Source organism: Melospiza melodia, chromosome 2 (genome assembly GCF_035770615.1).
Source record: "Melospiza melodia melodia isolate bMelMel2 chromosome 2, bMelMel2.pri, whole genome shotgun sequence".
Taxonomy (NCBI): domain Eukaryota; kingdom Metazoa; phylum Chordata; class Aves; order Passeriformes; family Passerellidae; genus Melospiza; species Melospiza melodia.
In genome coordinates, this window is record NC_086195.1 from 6,570,542 (window position 1) to 6,589,576 (window position 19,035).

At 43.0% G+C, this 19,035-nt stretch overlaps 1 protein-coding gene across 1 annotated transcript; it reads right to left on the reverse strand.

The window, feature by feature from the left end:
- Positions 1-84: 84 nt before the first annotated feature.
- ICOSLG (inducible T cell costimulator ligand) lies at positions 85-14,461 on the reverse strand. Its single transcript, XM_063181660.1, has 7 exons — positions 14,365-14,461; positions 10,814-10,854; positions 8,531-8,902; positions 7,769-8,053; positions 6,065-6,241; positions 4,568-4,603; positions 85-2,194 (listed from the first exon to the last, which is right to left on the reverse strand). The coding sequence occupies exons 1-7, from the start codon at positions 14,376-14,378 to the stop codon at positions 2,184-2,186; spliced, it is 936 nt and encodes a 311-aa protein (XP_063037730.1). The 5' UTR covers positions 14,379-14,461; the 3' UTR covers positions 85-2,183.
- Between the last annotated feature and the right edge of the window lie 4,574 nt (positions 14,462-19,035).

Below are 19,035 nucleotides of genomic sequence, written 5' to 3' on the forward strand. Positions count from 1 at the left end.
GGCTAAAAAGTAAAACTCGCCTTGGGTGGAGGCAATGGCTTGGATTGACTTGGCTCTGTGTGTGTTGATAGATTTAGTCAAACATCCAGAAGAATGAATAGACTTTATTTAAAAGATAAACTTGGCAAGTGAAGACAAAAATTGCTATTACTAAATTCCCAAATCCTTTTGAATGGTAGCAACCAACTGTCATCTAGGATTTACTGACCTCTAAGAATAGCTGGAACTCTAAGCTAAATTAAAGCACAGATTTTGCAAGAAAAGGCTTTTGTATTCAGGTGTATCCATGAAGTAGCCCAGAAATAAGAAAATCCAACCAGTCTAAATTTTTTTTAATGCCATATTGCAGAGTGCTGCTAGGTCACTTCTTATATCTTTGAACCATTACAGTTACAGAATATAAAAGTGGAAACTACTTGTAGGAAAGGCTTCTGTCAGGTACAGCAGCACCACAGCCTGCACAAAACATCTTCATGTGACAGATAAGGAAATGTCTGCAGGACTTTTTACTGACCCACTAGGAAATGGTTGCCCTGCACATCTGCACAGATGTTGTTCATATTTTTGAGGTGTCTGCAAGCTTTCCTCAAGCAAGTTCCCTTTAGGGCACACTGAAGACGAGATTTGGACTCAGAAAATCTCTGATATCTGGATTTATGGACATGAGAGAAGCACAGCTACTCAGCTGGGAGCTGCTTTGACAAAAGAGAACTGCTGCACTCTTGCCAAATGGCCCTGCCTCCAGTGATGTGAGTAAAACAGAATTTTCACTCAGCTGGGACTTGAAAGCTGATCTTGATATGAAAAATCAGTGTCTGAGCTCAGAGTTGATACTGGAGTGCCTCTTACACACAAAGCAAAAACAAACAAGACTTATTCACAAAAATCATAAAAATTTAGTCTAGCAACTGGTGCAGGAGAGGTCAAGTGTTTCCAGAGCTCAGTTTAAAATAACAATCTCCATCCCCTCATGACAAGATGGGGAAACTGTCCCATCTGGGAAAGAGAGCTAGTAAAAATTCCTCCTCCTCCAAAATTTCATATCATCAGCAAAGTTTTGCAATTATCAGGCAGTCAGTCTGGCTGACTTGGGGCTGAAACAGCAAGGCACATGCACTGGCACAAGGAAAATGCAGCTCTTGGCTTTCTGGACATTCATGGACAACACCCTGATAGAATTTGGGTTTTGTTCTTTTTTGTTTTGTTGGGTGCATGCAAGGATGAGACAAAAGCACAAGTTTAGTTTAGTTTAAAACCTTCAGTTTAAAATCCTCCCTGGAAGCCACAGGAAGGTGCTTAAATAAAGATTCAGTTGAATCAGGCAGAGCTCAACCACAGGTTTTGCTCCATCCTGAGAAGGGTAAGTCCAGGTAACATGACATTCACATGGCAGAGAGCACTATTTTTAATTGTGATTTCTACAGCTTGTTTTTTCTCACAGCTGGCTCCTGTTCAAAGTGGAAGTCCCCTTTTTGGTGGAATATTTGGTAAAAACCAAAATATTGCTATCAAGGCTTAAAGAAGGCACCTTCCCTTATGATAACAAATTCATTATTTGATCTCATTAGAGAAACTCCTGTTTTTGGAGGACTGGCTGCTCTGCCTGGTTCTGTACACAGCAGCAGCTGGTGAAAAGAGACAATGAAAGGATTGTACTCTAGAGAGAGAGAAAATGGAAGAAGTCACAAATCTCACTCTGCAGAGCCCTTCAGTTTTCTTTCTTTGTTTTAGCTGCCTTTCTTCACATGTAGCCATCCTCAGGGTAAGGTGACAGCAAGCACATCCCATGCTCCTGAAGGTGCTGCTTCTGCTCCTGAGAGTCCTCAAGGATCCTGATGAGAGACTGGACAGTCTCCAGCTCCCAGTGTTCTGGCACAGAGCAGCTGAGTCCCAGGATTTCTGCTTTCCTCAGTACAGTGCCCAAATCACTGACAATCACAGGGGACTGTCCAAAGTGCTGAGCTGGAGTGGTGACACAACTGTTCTGTGGGGACAGTCAGTGGCTGGAATGAAAATCCTGCAGATTTTCCTCTCTATTGTGTTCTAGAAGCTTTTCATTTTTTTCCTTTGCCATCTCTCTTGGCAGAAATCTGTCACTTGTATTACAAACAATGCTGCCACTGAGGGAGTGATGCTTCTCTTGACACATCTCCAGCCACCCAACTTGTTGGCAGACCTTCCATTTAGACAGGTGCTGTAAGAACAAAATAACTTATTTTTATTCAAAAATAGACAAAAAGTTCTCCAGAAATAATCATTCCTATGTAACCAGTGGAAGAAGCTGCAAAGCTATGGAAAAGACATATTCATGCTGCTGAGAGAGAGCTGAGTGGGGAGAAGTCCTGCCCAATACCCAGGACACTGGGGGCTCTCTGTGCTCATGCCACAGCCTGGAAGTGCCTCTCTGTGCAAATGGAAACAGTGACCTCCCTTGTGAAGGGATAGCAGTGTCACCTTGGGCTCATTTAAAACTATTTCAGAGAATGAGATGAACAAATCCTCTCTGTGGCTTCCTCTGGGTCCTCTCAGGAAATGAAGGAATTCCTTCATGTAATAGTTCAGAACTGCTCCAGCTCTGAATTTCTCCTCACCAGAGCTTCCTCACCCTCACTGGAGTGGGTGTCTGCAGAGACTAATCCCACCAGGATGGAGTTACTCTTCCTTGCCATCTGCTTTCCTCCCAGTTTCCAAACTCTTTTTTTTTTTTGCCTTTGTATCAGCAAAGTTAGTTTCAGTAATCTCAGTTTGGTTTGCAGTATTCAGATTCTCACTGCCATGAAACAACCTCACCTTCTTCACAAGGTGCCAGAAGCAGAAGTGCATTTACAGCAGTATTGAAAACAAAATGCTGTGGCAGAGCATCCCCCTGGATGCACCTCCCCAGGGCCTTACCCCCCATCCACCACCCACAACAGCATTGAAAATACCAAGTAATGATTGAATTAGGCTAGAACTTCTCCTAGAACTTCTCCTAGAGCTCATCTTTTGTACTAAGGTAATGCCAGCTTTATTTCTAAATAATTCTTGCCAGATACTGGTTTTCTCTTTTGTTAAGAAATCACAAAGCAGCAAACCTGGACTGATGGAGGCTTGATAGCCAGGACAAACTCAGCCTCAGTGCTCAACTACCATCACCCTTAGACAATTTCTTCTAACATCTGGCTTAAATCTCCTTTGTTTAAGTCTGCTGTGCCTTAATTGCAGAGTCAGCTGGGTTAGCACAATAAATAAATTGTCCCATCCTCTCAAAAGGCATTCTGAATGTTGTTATTGTGTCCTTAATCAGCCTGGCCTTCTCCAGCCTAAACAGACATAATCCATCTCTCACCAGAGATCACATTCCCTGGAGCATTTTAATTTCTCTGGTATTGATCCAAGCTGTCCTTAAATTAGGATGCCCAAGGCAGGAGCCTCAGAGGTGGGACAGCTTCTGTCATCAGTGAGCCACCAAAGCTGCTGTCCCACCTCCTGTTCCACAAGAGGAGTGGAGAAATGACAATGAAAAGACAACATCTGGAAGGTGCCCTGGCTTTGTCCTCAATGAACAAATCATGCTACAGCAGCCTTCAATACAAACAGGATAAATATTTACTCTTATTCATGCCACAGAGGTTTTTTTACTAATGGGCTAAGGCCAGGGATCAAACCAACAAGGGCCTGCAATAACTCAGTCTGGAGAAGAAAAACTTGACCTTAAATGAGCTGTTTGTGCTACGTCAATGCAGTTCCTAGGAACAAAATGAGAAAATATCTCTTTATTTTAAGGAGAAAGTCCATCCTCCTCCATAGATTATGCTCTGCAGGAGGGAGTGCAATGGCTGTTGATGTTTAGCAACCACAAATGTTGGGGATCAGGCTGTGGTCTGAAAAATAACTGACCATTAACCCAGTTCCCATGGCTGTCAAAGAAATTCCAGAAAAAGTAAAAGCTTTTTTTATGGGTTTATTTATTTAAGGGTTGTTTTGGTTCTGCTTGACACTATGCATTGTGTACATTCACAGCACCTGCTACAGCAAACTCTGCTCTAACTAGTACAGTTTTAGTGAAACCACAGCATTTTCTGCCTGTTCTGCAGACACAAAGGCAACACTCATTAGATTCAGTAGAAACTACCAAGTGAGATATGAAATAGGCAGATATTTCACCCTGTACTCTTGCAAGTCCTCTGTCCAATCTTTTTTCCAAATCTGTCTTCATTTTTTCACCCAATTTTCATTTTTTCCCTACTATAAATAACAAATGAATTTGTAAATCAGCTGGCCTGCAATATTATGTGGCAATAAAAATAAAAATATGAACATGGTGAAGGTCTGAAGAGCATGTTTCTTCTAGAAAAGGAGGGTTTTTTAAAAAAATTGGGTGTATATAGGCTCAGGTTCACAGACATGATGCAAATGATGTTCCTGTATCCCAGTTAAAGATCACCTAGGGTGTAGTGCACAAAAAAATCCTTCAGTTTGTATCATCCAGCCAAGTCTAATCTAAAGGTTTGTGCTGAACTTGAGTACTGAAGCTGTGAAGTTAAATCACTCAAAACAAACAAAATAATATATTTTTAATACTTACAGCTGTGTCCTCCTTGGTCTTCTCTTTGCTGGACATCTGTTGAAACAAATGCATGGGTTTCAGCATATAGGATAGATAACCACAGACTTCAGAAAAATGAGATTGATATTAAGCAACATCCACCAAATCTGAAGGTTCAATGTGCTAAATGTTCTGTAAAATCCAGTCCAATATTCTATTTGCTTACAACCCAGGCTACCATTTCAGAAAGGAGAGATTTTGGGATTGAAAAATCCCCCAAAAAATCCCATCTTGGGATAGAGTCCTGCCTCACTCTTGGGTTGTTTCTGTACGAAGGACACGACTTCTACAAGAGCTGCTGCAGATCCTGGACAATCATGACCCTGCTTTCCCCTGATCTTTTCTGAGGGTTGCTAACATGGATTGTCCTTGTCCATGAAAAGTGTGGGTGTCCCTGCTCTGTCCCTTAGATGTTGGCTCCTGGATAGGGTCTTGGAGGTGCTCAGCTACATTGGCAGACTCAGTCTGGCCCACAAGATGTCTTTTAGAGCTTTTTTACAGTCACACACATGGGCTACACATCCAGCTACACAAGGGTACCCATGTGACCAGCTACATTTCTGCTTGATCCCAGCAGGATCCTGACCCTTACTCATCCAGCCAGTGACTCTACAGCTCTCAGGACTGAATTATGCTCTGATTTCTGCTTCAAACTGTGCTAAGCTGAGCAAACTACTGACCCCAGTCCTGTTTTGTGCCATCTGTCCAGAAGGAGCCTGCAGGGATCACAGCTGACAAACCATAGCCCAAACAGACACAAAGCTGAGTTACTCTCACATCCAGAAATTACTTCCTGTGAGGCTCAGGATTCACAGAATCACAGAATTCACAGAATCACTGGGTTGGAAAAGACCTTAAAGATCATTGAGTCCAACCCAACCCCAGCAGCTCAGCTGAACCCTGGCACCCAGTGCCACATCCAGGCTTTGTTAAACACACCCAGGGATGGGGACTCCAGCACCTCCCCAGGCAGCCATTCCAGAACTTTCTCACTCTTTCCATAAAATCTTTTTCCTAATATCCAACCTGTACTTCCCTTGATGCAGCTTGAGGCTGTGTGCTCTGGGTGTGTCAGTGCTGCTGGAGAAAGAGCCCAGCCCCAGCTGAGCACAAACACCTTGCAGGAAGTTGTAGAGAGTGATGAGGTCACCCCTGAATTCCCTTTTCTCCAGGCTAAACACTCCCAGCTTGGAGAAAGACACAGACACAGGAAGAAAGGCTCAGACACAGAAAGAGAAAATCATAAAGAATAACACATCCTGGGGCACCACATTTCCTCCCCAGAGCATCCCAAGTTTTTGTTCATGGCAGGATTTCCTACTGCTTGTCATACTCATCTCTTGCTACTAGATAACGTAGCTTATACTTCATCTAGCTTACTCATAATTGAACTCTCCCTGTTGGATAACACTGAGCATTTTGGCAAGTGAAAAAGGATTCTTATAACGTGGTCACGCAAATGAAGTGTCTCATTACCTTTATAGGACACTAGATTAGAGGACCTCCTTCTCCACAGCCAGCAGATTAAACCAGTTAGAAGACCTATCACAAAGACAATGCCAATGATGCCAGCTGCTTGAGCACCTCGTCCTTTTTTCTCTGTTTTTTGGTCACTTTCTGTGCCAGGACCACTGATTTTCTTCTGCTGCGTGTCTAGAATAAAATAGAAAAGGATGTCATGAGGTGTAAATTCTCAATTTCATACCAGGCAAATATTTCACCATGTTTTAGATGCATAAAAAATTCTGAAGGAGTCAAGATTTGTGCTATTCATATCACTGTGATTTTGGTGATTCCTTCTGAGTGAGACACATCTCCAGCTAATTATGCCTAAATACCAGTTTACTCTTCCCTGTCATCATAATGCATCCATTCTTCTTTTTTCCTTTTTCTTCTTTCCCTCCTTGAGAGGCTGTATGTTTGGGCTTGTATCTAGACTCAGCTGAAAATAAATCTATATAGAATCTATAGTGTAAGTCTGATAGTATTCAGAAAAATGGCTGAAAACCTGTTTCCCTGAAGTTAGTGAAGGATCTTCACTCATTGCTGCAAACTGAAGGTTTAAAATCACATCTCTTACTCTTTCAAGTGAGATTGAGAGACTTTAAAAAACCCCACAAAAATAGTAATATGAAGGTCTTTTCCCTCAGAAGACAACATGACAATGCCATTAGGAAACTAATGATGAGGTTACTTGATTTTCCTTTAATTTGGGATGACAGCATGGTGTATTATCACATAAACACTCTACTATGCAACTTCTGCTCATGTGTTCAATTTTTGCTCCTGGAAATAGTTAATATTGTTTGCCTACATGCATGGGATCAGTGTTTGGGGTGTTCAGGTAAATTAGCTGTGAGTATCCAGCTACAGTTATGGAAATATCCCAAGCTCCTTGCACCAGGGTGTAGAGACCTTTGAGAGAAAAGCGTGGCTGGAGGCAGGACCAGGAACAGCAGTGACATCAAACAGCCACCTCCAGATCAGCCTTCCCCTCCAGACAGATTCTCTACACAGCTTTTTGGAAATAATGAACTATAGCAGTGGTACTGAAACTATAACTTCTTAATAAATTTTTTTTTCAATAGCTTTCTGGTTTTGTGAAGAGTTGAGTGACTAAATACTTGCTTTTACTATTAATCATCACATCAGCAATAATTAGCACATTTTACTTGTGCTACAAGGTACATTGTTCCATTGAGCTCATATTGCCCATTTGCTGCAGACCTGAAGTTGTGCACTGTATTAAATTGAGTTTTGGAGAAGCTGGAAATTGAACTTTGGAACTCAGCAGAATAAAAAGCAAATGTTAGTGTTGCAAGGCCATTGTGTAGGGGGTCAGAAATCATGGATCTGCTGGAAGGTGGCCCCTGAAAAACAACCTGACTCCCCAAAGCATCATGATCCTGAGGAACTAAAAGGTTAAGCTCAGCAACTGCCTCAGATGCAAGAGCTTCTCAGTGCTGTTATCACAACACACTTGGTGGGTTATTCACTTCAGTGTGGAAGATTTAAACATCAGATCCATATCTAAGCATAACTGGAGCTTGAAACAAAGCCTGAGATCTTTAGAACATTTTAGAACCACTGCATTAATGCACAGCCCTCGTTAGTGTGCATCTACAGACAGACACCCACTGGATGACATTCCTGCTACCTAGAAAGCATGAGGGAACTTACAGTTGGCTGATAGATTTTCCTGCAGCATCTCATTTTCTATGAAGCACTCTATTTGCATGTTAGAAGTGGCTGTCACCTTCAGTGTGCTGAGAACACTGAAGGTGCCATCGTCGTGGGGTGTGATGTCTGTCTGTGAGTGATTCAGGCGGCTGTTGTTGGCTTTATTGATCCAGTAAACGTTGGGCTTTGGGTATCCATTGCCAGACCTGCACTGAAAGGTCACCTCCTCTCCAGGGCTGTCACTGGTTCTTATTGGTCCACTGAGTATTGGTTGGCTGTAACTCGCTGGAGAGCAAGGAGAAAAAGAAATAGTTGTCAACGTTTTGAAACGTACTGGAAAGGCAAAATTTTGGGATGGATTCTGAACAAACTGCTGGATTTGACACCACCCTCAAGACTTGAAAGAGAAGTGCCTGCAGGTTTGGTATGTAAACCACAGAGCTGAGAGAATCTCTGAGAGGGCAGAAAGCTAAAGCCAAGTCCAAAGGAAGAAAGGACCAACTTCAGCTGCTGTCACACGGTCACATGCAAGAGCCCTCATACCCATGAAAAACAAGAAGAGAAACAGACACTGGATAAACAGTTTTTACATGCATTCTTCAAGGTTTATGTTCCCTGTTTTAAATTAGGCAGAGAAGACTTCATTTCAGCAAAGAGCAGAAGTCTGTTTCAAAATTAAAGTTGTGCTTAAATATAGTATTGAGATAGGACAAATTTGAAAAGTGGAAATGAGAATTTGGGCAAAGTGACACAAGCTCTTACCTGCTAAGCTGAGAACCACTTCTGCCTGGTGAATCACTTTGGGAAGTTCAGTTTTCTCCAGCACTATGCATTTGTATGTATGCTCATCACTCTGGCTGACATTTAGCAATAGCAGAGAAAAATCACCATTTTCCAACCTATCCCAGAGTAACTGAGTCCTGTCTTTAAAGTGAATACATTGATTGCTGTTATCATCTTGGCCAGAGATCAGTGCATGCACAACTGAACACTTTTCTTGATAGGAATCATCAGCAATTTGCCAATATACCCGGAGATTTTTTAATTGCAAGGGTTTCTTTTCATTATAAATGCAACTTAGTGTGACGTTGTCACCAAGTTTACTGATGATATTCTTCTTCTCTAGTGCTGCAACTACAAGATTAAAAAAGAGAGAGAGAGAGAGAAAAGGGAGGTAATGTGGGGAAAAAAGTAATTATTTTTGAGTACATTATACCACATATAGACTCTGGTATTAGTTTTATAGCAGGTAGGTGAGTGTGCTCTCTTCATAGTCATTCCTATCCCCCAAATTTCCAGTGGCTAATTCTCTCCATGTCTATTTGTCTGTGCATTGTCCAAAGGGACCTTTTCTCTGAGAGCCAAGCAGTGTTAATCATTCCTAGCCCCATGGATACCCACATTTCACTTTGCAATGACTGCAGACACATATTCAGGTCCTAATGCTTCAATAATCACTTCTTTTTTTTTAATTAAGAAAAACGCCACATAACTCCACTTAGATCACAAGAAGTGGAAACATTGATAAGAAAGAGTGCTGCCATTACTTTGAGACCCAAAAAATTAAGAAGGGGAGTAAAAGTACTTCCCAAAGCTGGCATGACAAAGCAACCACATTTTACTGCTACTGTCAGTGACACCCTCTGAACAAACACACTCAGCTGGCAAACCAGCACACCCAGATCCCTCCAGTGGCACTTTCATTAGACATTTACATCTTGAGGGTCACTTGAGGTAAAGTCAGGACCATATCTGTCTTTCAGAGCACTTTTCCTGCCTTTTGGACATGAGAAAGGCATCCTCTGCTCCATGTGAGCGAGGCAAAGGCACGAGGTGATGACAGCTGATGCAGAAAGCTCAGCTCAGTGAGTCCCACAGGGCTGGGCAGCTCTGCCCACACCTCCCTGCTGGATCCATCACCCCAGCCCAGCAGCCAAAACCTCACTGGTGCAATGGTTGATGGCACCAGATCAGTGTTTGTGTTGTGGGTGCCAGGCAAGAGGGGTCAGGCATGGGGCTGGATGGCAGAGATTCCAGCTGGGGGAAGGGATTAGGTGGGTGGATGGCTCAGGGGAAGGAAGATGACAGAGTGGAGGTTTGGAAATGAAGAAACAGTGCATGGTGAGGTGGGAGGGAGGTGGCAATGCTGAAAGGGAACCTGTCTTTGTGAGGGTGCACTGGGACTCAGAAACAGCTCATCTGCACATCTGAGCTGGGCACCCTGGTCTAAAACTACCACTGAGGCAGACACAGTGCTTGCAGGGAGAAAGGCAGGATGTTTACCAGGTATACTGGGACTGGAAGAACAGGCTTGAAATGCAACACAATTGCTTGGCTCAGATTTTGGGAAACCCATTGGAATAGCAGGAAAAGCAATGCCCTGGCAATGATGGGTGCAACTCCATGAGTGGCCAGAAACTGGCCAGGCAGCATCTATTGGGACTGAATCTGGGACAGTTTGTCCTGATATTGGGGCCAGGGAGTTTCCTTGGTGGCTTTGTTGAGGTCCTTCTCAGTGATTAAGCAAGAACAGAGGAGAGAACTCTAAAAACACTTTAATCACGAGGTGGTGTGATTTAATTCTACCTTTGTTTTGCAAGGCATATTTTAGAACCATAGTAAAAGTAAAATGACTAATAGTAGGAGTAAATTTACTACTAATAAGCAGTAGTAAAACTACTTGATACTGTGACATATAATTCTACTCTTGAGTATACAGGCATGTTAGATCTGCTTGTCAGCACCTCCTATTTCTCCACTTCTAAGGCCTTTTGTTGACAGAGATAAGTACACAGGGAAGTCTCTGAAGCAAGCAAAGCAATCTGAGCATAAGATCTCTGGCTGCTCTCTGCAATGAAACAGAAATTGATTTTATCTTCTTTCCCTGATGCATGTCAGAGAAACAATTCACTCAGAGGAATTCTTCAGTATCTTGTAGAAAACACAGAGATGTTCATATTGTACATTTTACATCTACTCTGTGCATTTGGCCAAACACATTAAAGGGAGGAGAGTTTAATTTTTACTGAGATTTTATGCACTTACCAGCTTTCAGGATAAGAAGGAGCAGTAACAGAAATCCGTGCCTAAAACAAAACACAAACTAGTGTTACAACTGACTTTGCATCTCTGTTGTTTAAATAAGCAATAACCCCAATTTTGATTGTTCTAATATAGTGGCAGAAGTAGGTAAATTAGGTACTGCTCCCATGCAATGCCCCATTAAGTATTTGCATTTTTGACAGCTGCAAAACTTCTGTTTATACAGCTCAGCAGTGGTTTGGTGGCCAAGGCCACGAATAGCAGCAAAATGCACTAATATTGGAATCAGGGCAGAGGGCATGAAGCTGGTGTTGGGCCTGTCTTCTCTTCTGAAAGAATTGATTTGCTTGCTGGACAAACAGGCTCTGGGGGCTATCTGGGTCACTGGGAGGGACAGTGGCTGCACAGGTCAAAACCCTATAAAAGTTCTCCAATTTTTTGCTGAAACTCCAGGAGTCATGTTGTCTGGTTAAAGGGAAACAGCAGCTGACCATGCTGCCCACCAGGTTGTGCACTGAGTAAAAATGTGTAAACAGGAAACCTGCTGATAGTGGAGAGCTGTGCAAAGGTTTTTGCTGGGAGGAATTTGGTGTGTTTGATTATTCAGGAGGGGCAAATCTGTGCAGGAGTTTCTCCAAAGGAAAGAAGGCCATAGGAAACCCAGTTTAACCCATCTATAAAGTCCAAGTGATTTAACTCTCATCCCACAGGGGTCTAAGCTAAATGGACAGCACTTCCCTGTGAGTTACTTTAAAATAGCCTTTCAGCACCACACCTAGTCACACATTGTGCTCTCCTTCTTCCAGACTGCTGTAGGAAGGGAAAGAAAGATGCTGGAAAGGTTTTGGAATGAAACTGTGTGGCTGAGCTGGCCACCTCAGTATTGCTCAGGTGCAATAAGGTTGCAGAGCTGAGCTGAGGGGCAGAGTGACAGGAGCTCTGGCCTGTCACCATGTACCCAGCTCAGCAGTGCAGGCAGGACTGAGAGGCCACACTGTCCAGGTTCAGCTGGCTCCCATTCCCCAGAGTTCTCATGATGCCTTAAGTTTAACTTTCATATTTTCCAGGTTCTGTACTGCATTAGCTATAACTCTGAACTTCATATAAAGTGTTAGCAAGTTGTCCTCACAGTTTAATTAGACAAAACAATCCTTTTCCAGCTGGAGAACCAAGGACACTGTTGCAGCTTCAGGCCCAAAAAGTGTAACAGAGAATTGAGGAGAGCAGTCTGGGAGGATGGGACTGCATAACCTGAGCTGTAATTGGACAATGAACCCTAATATATAAATGGACCAAAACTTATAAAAGTGGGAAAAGGTGTGACCCAGGAGTCCATCTTGAGTGTAGGCTCAGTCAGCCTCTTGTGCTGCCCAAGGTGCATCCTTTGAAGGCCTTTTCAATAAATCCCTGTTCTATTCCTTTAACACTGTCCAGCCTCTGTTCCAGGCAGCCTCTCAAGGCATCACTCAGCCCTCACTGAGCCCTGGGCTGGGGCAGAGGGAGAAAGGGATTCCTGCTCCCAGCAGGCCATTTCTGCCCGGGACTGAGCTCCAGATTCTCCCACCCAGGCTGGGCACTGCCTTCCCTCCAAACCAACCCCGCCCTGCCTGGCCCTCCTCCCTGCAAGCCCTGACCTGAACTCACTCCCCACAGCCATTCCTCACTTTGTGCTTTACAAAATCCCCTCTCTTCCAGGCTTCCTGCCCTTTCCCCACAGCTCCCTTGTCCAGCCAAGCACAGGAATTCACACATCACATCTATTTGTATTTTGTAGAATTATCATCTTCCCAAACCTATTCAGCTTTCCATGCAGAAAGCAGAGAACATTCCTGACACAAAATCTACATCTACTTGAAGCCCCATTCCCAGAGACTGAGGTGGAGAAATTGTAGGGGAGAACCAATCTGAATTGTATTATTTTTTTGTATAAAGAACACACTTTATTTTCTTTTTCTGTGTCCTTTGAAACGATTTGATAGATGAGGTTTGAAAAGTTTAAGTGTATGCCCAGTGTGGAAAATTTCTGCTCTTTACTTCAGTAAATCTGCAATCAGTCTCAAAGAAAGTCTCTCAGGGAAGCACATCTAAACATTCTGTTCTGTCTCTTCTACTACTTCTCTTACATTAAGTAGTTTATTAAACCAATTTCAAATAGGTAAAACATACAACTCTACAAAACAGAACAGCAATAAATTTTCTTTTACTAATGTATAAACATAAGTGTAAAGATTTTGACAGTGGCCTTTACACGTGGATTTGTATTTTATTGCCATTGTATTTTTACACTGTTCAGGAGTCATCACTTTTGTACCAGGCTTGTAGATGTTTGTCTTGACAAGCTCAGCTCATGTAGTCATCAATCTTTCTTAATCCCATGCCTGTGTTTGTTTTATTATTCCCAACCCAAGTTAGAAGCTATGGATATAGCAACTCATTAGAATAGAATGAAAACAATAACTGATTAATACTTAAGAGACTCTCTAGGGAATTTCCCATGGTAGGCATTTGCTAATACCATCAGACATTTAGATACATCAGTCAGAACTGATTCTCATATGTATGTATACAAAGCAGATCCTGATTTCTCATTTTAATGTATGATGCCACAGTCAAGGTTAGACAGATCCAGAGATGCCTCCTCCTCCTCTTTGTTGAAGGAAGTTGCAGCTGTGGTTTTGTGGGGGTGGTGTCCACCCACGATGTTCCCCTGGAATGGCTTCAGTTCCAAGCTTCAATTGGAAAAAGTGAGAAGTGCTCTGCCTGCAGAGAAACTTCTACATTCACTCAGCTCCCGTGTCCATCACTAGCAGTGAGCTCAGTGAAGTGCTGGCATAGCTGGGGTCTTGCTCTTTTAATTAAAAAAAAAAATAATTTAAGCTTCTTTTTCTTTCCCACACCTTCCTCATCTGCAAGTGTTTTAAAATGCCGTGTGAAACAGGAGAAAGTTGCACTTCTCCTTTCACGGGTGAGACGATTCTTCCTACCAGCACCTCAACTTCTCCATCACTACTTACCTTAAAGCCATGGGATGTTGCTGCCATGGCAGGCTCCAGCCAGGCAAGAGATATCCCGATGCTTTCAGTAACAACTTTGGGGGCTTTGCTCCACTGCTGAGACCCACTTTGTCCCCTAACCTTGTGGGGACACGGCTTTCCCGATCAGCAGGTGCCCTAAGCGTGTCACCTGCGGAGCTTTGCTAACACCTGCTGGAAGGCAGCGCTACCCGGGGCAATAAACCCCAGTGAGTCACGTCCCATCGCAACCCTTCAGCTGAAAATATCCATAGAAGGCGTTAATTACCTGGAGCCCTCCATGGCCGCTGTGACAGGGGACCCCTGCCCGGGCTGACCGGGAGCTCTGGCAATCCCCAGCTCCGGGAGCGCCGCAGCCTGTCCCGGCTCCCTGGGTCTCCCTGAGGGCATTTTAGCAGCCCAGCCCCCGCCAGCGCTTTCCCTTCCCGCCGCAGCAGCAAAACTCGCGTTTCCCAAGGGCGATGCGCATTCCTGGGAGCGGCAGCAGCGACCCTTCCCCGCGGCCACCACGCACTCACTCACCCTCGCGGCTCCATCGTGCCGGACCGGCCGTGCTGAGCTAAACCGAGCCGTGCCGGGCGAAGCCGAGCAGCGGCTCAGGCCGTCCCCTTTCCCGCCCACGCCTCCTCCGCCGGGGATTTCCGCTGCTGAGGGCGGGGGCTCAGACTCAGCGCGTTCGTCCCGGCCGTGAGGGGTCTCAGGGACCCGCCTGTCCTCAGTGAGCCCTTTCCCGACCCTCGTCGGGGCCGCTGGATGAGGGATCCCGGCTCTGCAAATCCGTGTGGGCTGAGGGAAGGACGCCGGTCCCCGTCAGGCGGGACGCCCCTCACGCTGCTGAGGAGCCGGGACTGCTCCCTCGGCGGCTTTGGCCATAGCGCGTTGTGAAAAATGCGTGTTTTATGACAGGCTTCTCGCAAATATTAAAATGAATATTATATGTGTTGTGTTAGAAAGTTATGCTGTATCGATTTTCTTAAGTAGCGTGTTAAATATGGTTTTAGGTTGTAGCACAAGGTTAAAATATAAACTATGCTAAGTAAGATACTTTTTTTAAAGAAAGTACTCGCAGCGAGATAGCAGCCACAGGACACACAAATCTTTCAGAGAAAAAGGATTTATTGCTCCATTATCCGATGAAACGAACTTCTTCCTGCCTCGCTCAGCCCTGAATACACCGTCAGGATTCAGAGGAAGAAGCTGACACTGACCAGACAAAATCCTGTGTTTGAATGGAATTTATGCATCATGTATGAGGTGTATGAATATGCAACAAGCTATTGCTTTTCAGGGTTAATCCTCTGTTAATGTGCCCCTTTTCAGGCTTATTTTGCCCAGAAAGAGGTACCCGGACTGTCTGTAACTCTTTGTTTTTATTGTCTCATATTGTCCTAATCCAAATTGTCCAAATTTTTATTACTATTATATTACTATTATTAAAACTATTCTAATGATATTACTATCTTTAGAACCAGTTTATTACTATTAAACATTTAAAATTTTAAAAACAAACGATTGGCGTTTTTCACAGGCGTCCCCTCTGGGCTCTGCGAGGCGCTGGAGATCGGTGCCACAGCCCCGGGGCAGGGCAGGGCAGGGACTGCACCCGGTGATCTCGGAGATCTCGAAGAATCCTGCCTGGGAAGCGGGAAAGTTGTTTTTTCAAAGTACGTTAGGTGTGTGTTTGCATAAATGGCATATTTATTCTGTGTTTATATTTTGTAAATAGCTAAGTGTGGTTTGGTAGAGATCAGAGCCGCACCTGGAGCTGTCGTAGGTGTGTTGGTGAGGGGGTGTTTTAGCACCCCCCGGGTGTTTGAAAACCGCGGCTCTCAGTCTCTACAGTTTCATTTTCGGCTCTACATCAATGGCTGTGTTTGCCTTGTTTGTTGTCAGGAGCTCAAACCCAGCTGGGACCTCTTTGCCAATGTGAGCATTTGTGACACAAGGCACAAAACTTTCACAGCAATGATTTAAGTCTACCACATTCATGTTTTATTTTTTCTGGGTTTTAGTCACCCTGGGAATAAGATGACGTTGTGCACAATGAATATGAAACTGGGGTTGTGCAAGACCTGCCATCTCAAGGCCATTTCCGCTGCCAGCCAGCAGCCAGAAGGGGATTTCAGTTTTGGGTCTTAAAGCTGACACTACTTCAGCCTCTCTGTATCACTGACACCTGCAAATCAGTTGTAGCCATGATATTTTCTGAAAAATCCCTTTGCCGGGATTTTTCTCCTGAGAAGCTGAGAAACCTCAGAAGAAAAGAAACACAATGATTATCTGCTGCTGTGCAATGCAACAGGTACATCTTTGATTGGTCTCATGTGGTTGTTTCTTATTAATGGCCAGCCACAGTCCAGCTGTCTTGGACTGTTTGGTCAGTCACAAGATTTTATTTTCATTCCATTGCTTTCTATTCTTTGCTAGCGTTCTGATGAAATCCTTTCTTCTATTATTTTAGTATAGATTTAGTATATAATTTTCTTTTAATGTAATATATATCATGAAATTATAAATCAACCTTCTGAAACACGGAGTCAGATTCTCATCTCTTCCCATGTCGGGACTGCCTGCAATTCCCACAATCAGTCATCATTTTGGGAGGGCCTAAATTTGTGCTAAATTTAAAGGAAAATAAACATTCCTATGGAATTATGCCTGAATCAGAATATATTTGCATCAGCCAATTCATGTCTTTCACTGAAACATTTCCTGGTGGCATATCATAGTTTGGGAACTGTTCTTTTGATATTTTAGGTGCTGTTTTTAATACCAGGCATTTGGTGAATGGGGATGCACAAAGAATCAGTTCTTTGTGGCTAAAAACTTCCTGACTTTAAAAGCTTGGGAGTTTATGTGACTTTTTACAATTTTGGATATGTTTTTTTTCTTTCTAAATACACAGTTTGAAAGAACTCTTCTGCTGTTCTTTGCAATGGCTTCTATCCTGCTTTTTTCATACCTCTGTACCAGTTTTGGTGGAAAGGAATGTCCCAATAAGCAAGAAAGGCAAATGTGTCTCCATAGCCAGGAATCTCTTTGGGATTTGGAAAGGTCAGGTGGCAAACCATTTTTCTGCCTGCATCAGACTTTTGAATATGGATTGCTAATGAATTTTTAATCTATAAGGCAATCTTGCCTCCTATTTCCCTTCTAAATGGTACCCATGAAGGCCCAGGCTTATGCAGTTAACTTGCCCCTATCTGCAGAATTCCTCAGAGGACATGAAATACATGGATGTTCTTCTGCCACTGTCTCCATTCCTATGGCACACACTGAACAACCCTGAGGTTAATGAAAGCAGGTTCTCACTGCCAAATCATTGCCATGACGTGTAAGATGTTTCTTACCACACAAGCAAAAAAAAAAAAAAAAAAAAAAAGAGAAGCAGCTGATATGGTTCCTTGCATTTACACTGAATAGCATACAATAAAAGTGTGTTTTTATTCTTTTGAACACAGATTTGTTAATATGGCATTTGCTAGCAATAAGTTGGGGTATTTGACTTAGGGTCAAAAGAGAGACCTCAGTGATGTGATCTTTGCCCTACAAGTATCCCATCAAAAAAATTAAGATGAACAATAACAGAGATGTTTGAAAAGCCTGGGTGAAAAGTTTTCATCAAAGATGTGACTCCTCATTCCTATTACCACGCACTCACAGAAAAATTCAGGCAGAGACAGCTGAGTTCCTAGAGTGATTTTAAAAACACCCTAATTGTTGACAGGTAATTTGTCCTCTCTTTGGTGTGGACACACTGACACAAAGCATCTAAGGCTGTCAGGAAAATAAAGTAACTCCCTACAGCTTGTGTGTGGCAAATATGTTGCCTGTAGACTTTGAAACTAGAAACACTGAGAAGATTTAGGGGGAAAAAAAAAAAAAGAGAGGAAAATGGTATCCCTGTTTTTCTGTGCACTTAGAGAAGTGAGAGAGCTGTTTGCTTTCAGGTGTGTGTTCTGCAAAGAGAATTGGTAGATCTGCAAAGTACCCATCTTATTAATACAGTTATTGAGAATCCAGACTGAAACAGAGACATATATAGAAGAAAAGATACATGTATAGAAGATATATATTCTCTAAATTTATAGAAGAAAAGATCTCAGACGTATTGAACACCTCTGGGGACAGGAAAAAGGCTGTGTGTGGTGTGTAAGACTTCAACTGTGTTTGGAGTCAGCCATCAAAGCAGTACTGTGACACCTGAAATATATCACATCCTTATGGAATTGTGTGACAAATCATTGTTTTTTGCACTGTGGAGGTGCATGGCACTCAAACTTTACTAAAGTAAACTATGACTAACAACTGGGAAAAAAGTCAAGAGAGAAATCACAGCAGCTTCGGCCCCTTGTGTGATTTTATGTAGGGGTAAAAACAAAAGAAGATACAAGGTGTGAATGATTTTGCAACACTTTCCCAATACTTTTTCTCTGCCTACAGAGAAGCTAGTAGAATTAGGAAATGGAGGAGGGACACTTAAAGGAGGATGAGGGGAGGATAGTGAACAAACATAATTTTTTTCCTTAACTAGTGGAGTCAGTGGAGTAAGACAGCAAAGCTGGCTGCTAAGAACAGTCTGCTGATGAGGGAAAAGATGCAATTGCAGTTAAAGTATCTTGTGATTCTGAGAAAACCCTTTGTGAGAAGTCAATGAAAAAGAGGAAGCAATAGTCTGTCTGTTTGCTCTCCTGCTCACATTTTGTTGCGACACCAGGCGCTCAGGGAATTGGCCAAAAATATCACTTTAAACACCCAAATTCCAGGATTGTTTCATGCAAAAGAGGAAACCCGTAGCCGTGTAAAACACATGTTTTGTGCAAAATATACTTTGTGTGTGTGGCAGCAATGACAATCCATTTATTTATACCCAGAGAAGGAAAGTACTGTGTTACATTTAGTCCTGTTGTTAGAAAGGAGCACTGATATTCACAATTCTTTATTAGTTGTGCATGTTTAGAGAGCTGATTTTCTGTTGTTTTAGGAATTGCAAGGGAATAACTACCTCAGCAATACTTTTCCCAGCTCACTCTGTGTGGGCATGTTAAAATAAAAAAAATCCACCATGGTATTTCATTGCTGAAAATGTCTCTGGAGCCTCTTGTTTTCAGGCCTCATTATCCTGTGTGCAATGATTCCAAAGAGAAGAGTGCTCTTGCTGTCTGAGTTCCTCTCTGCTCCTTTGCTCAGTTT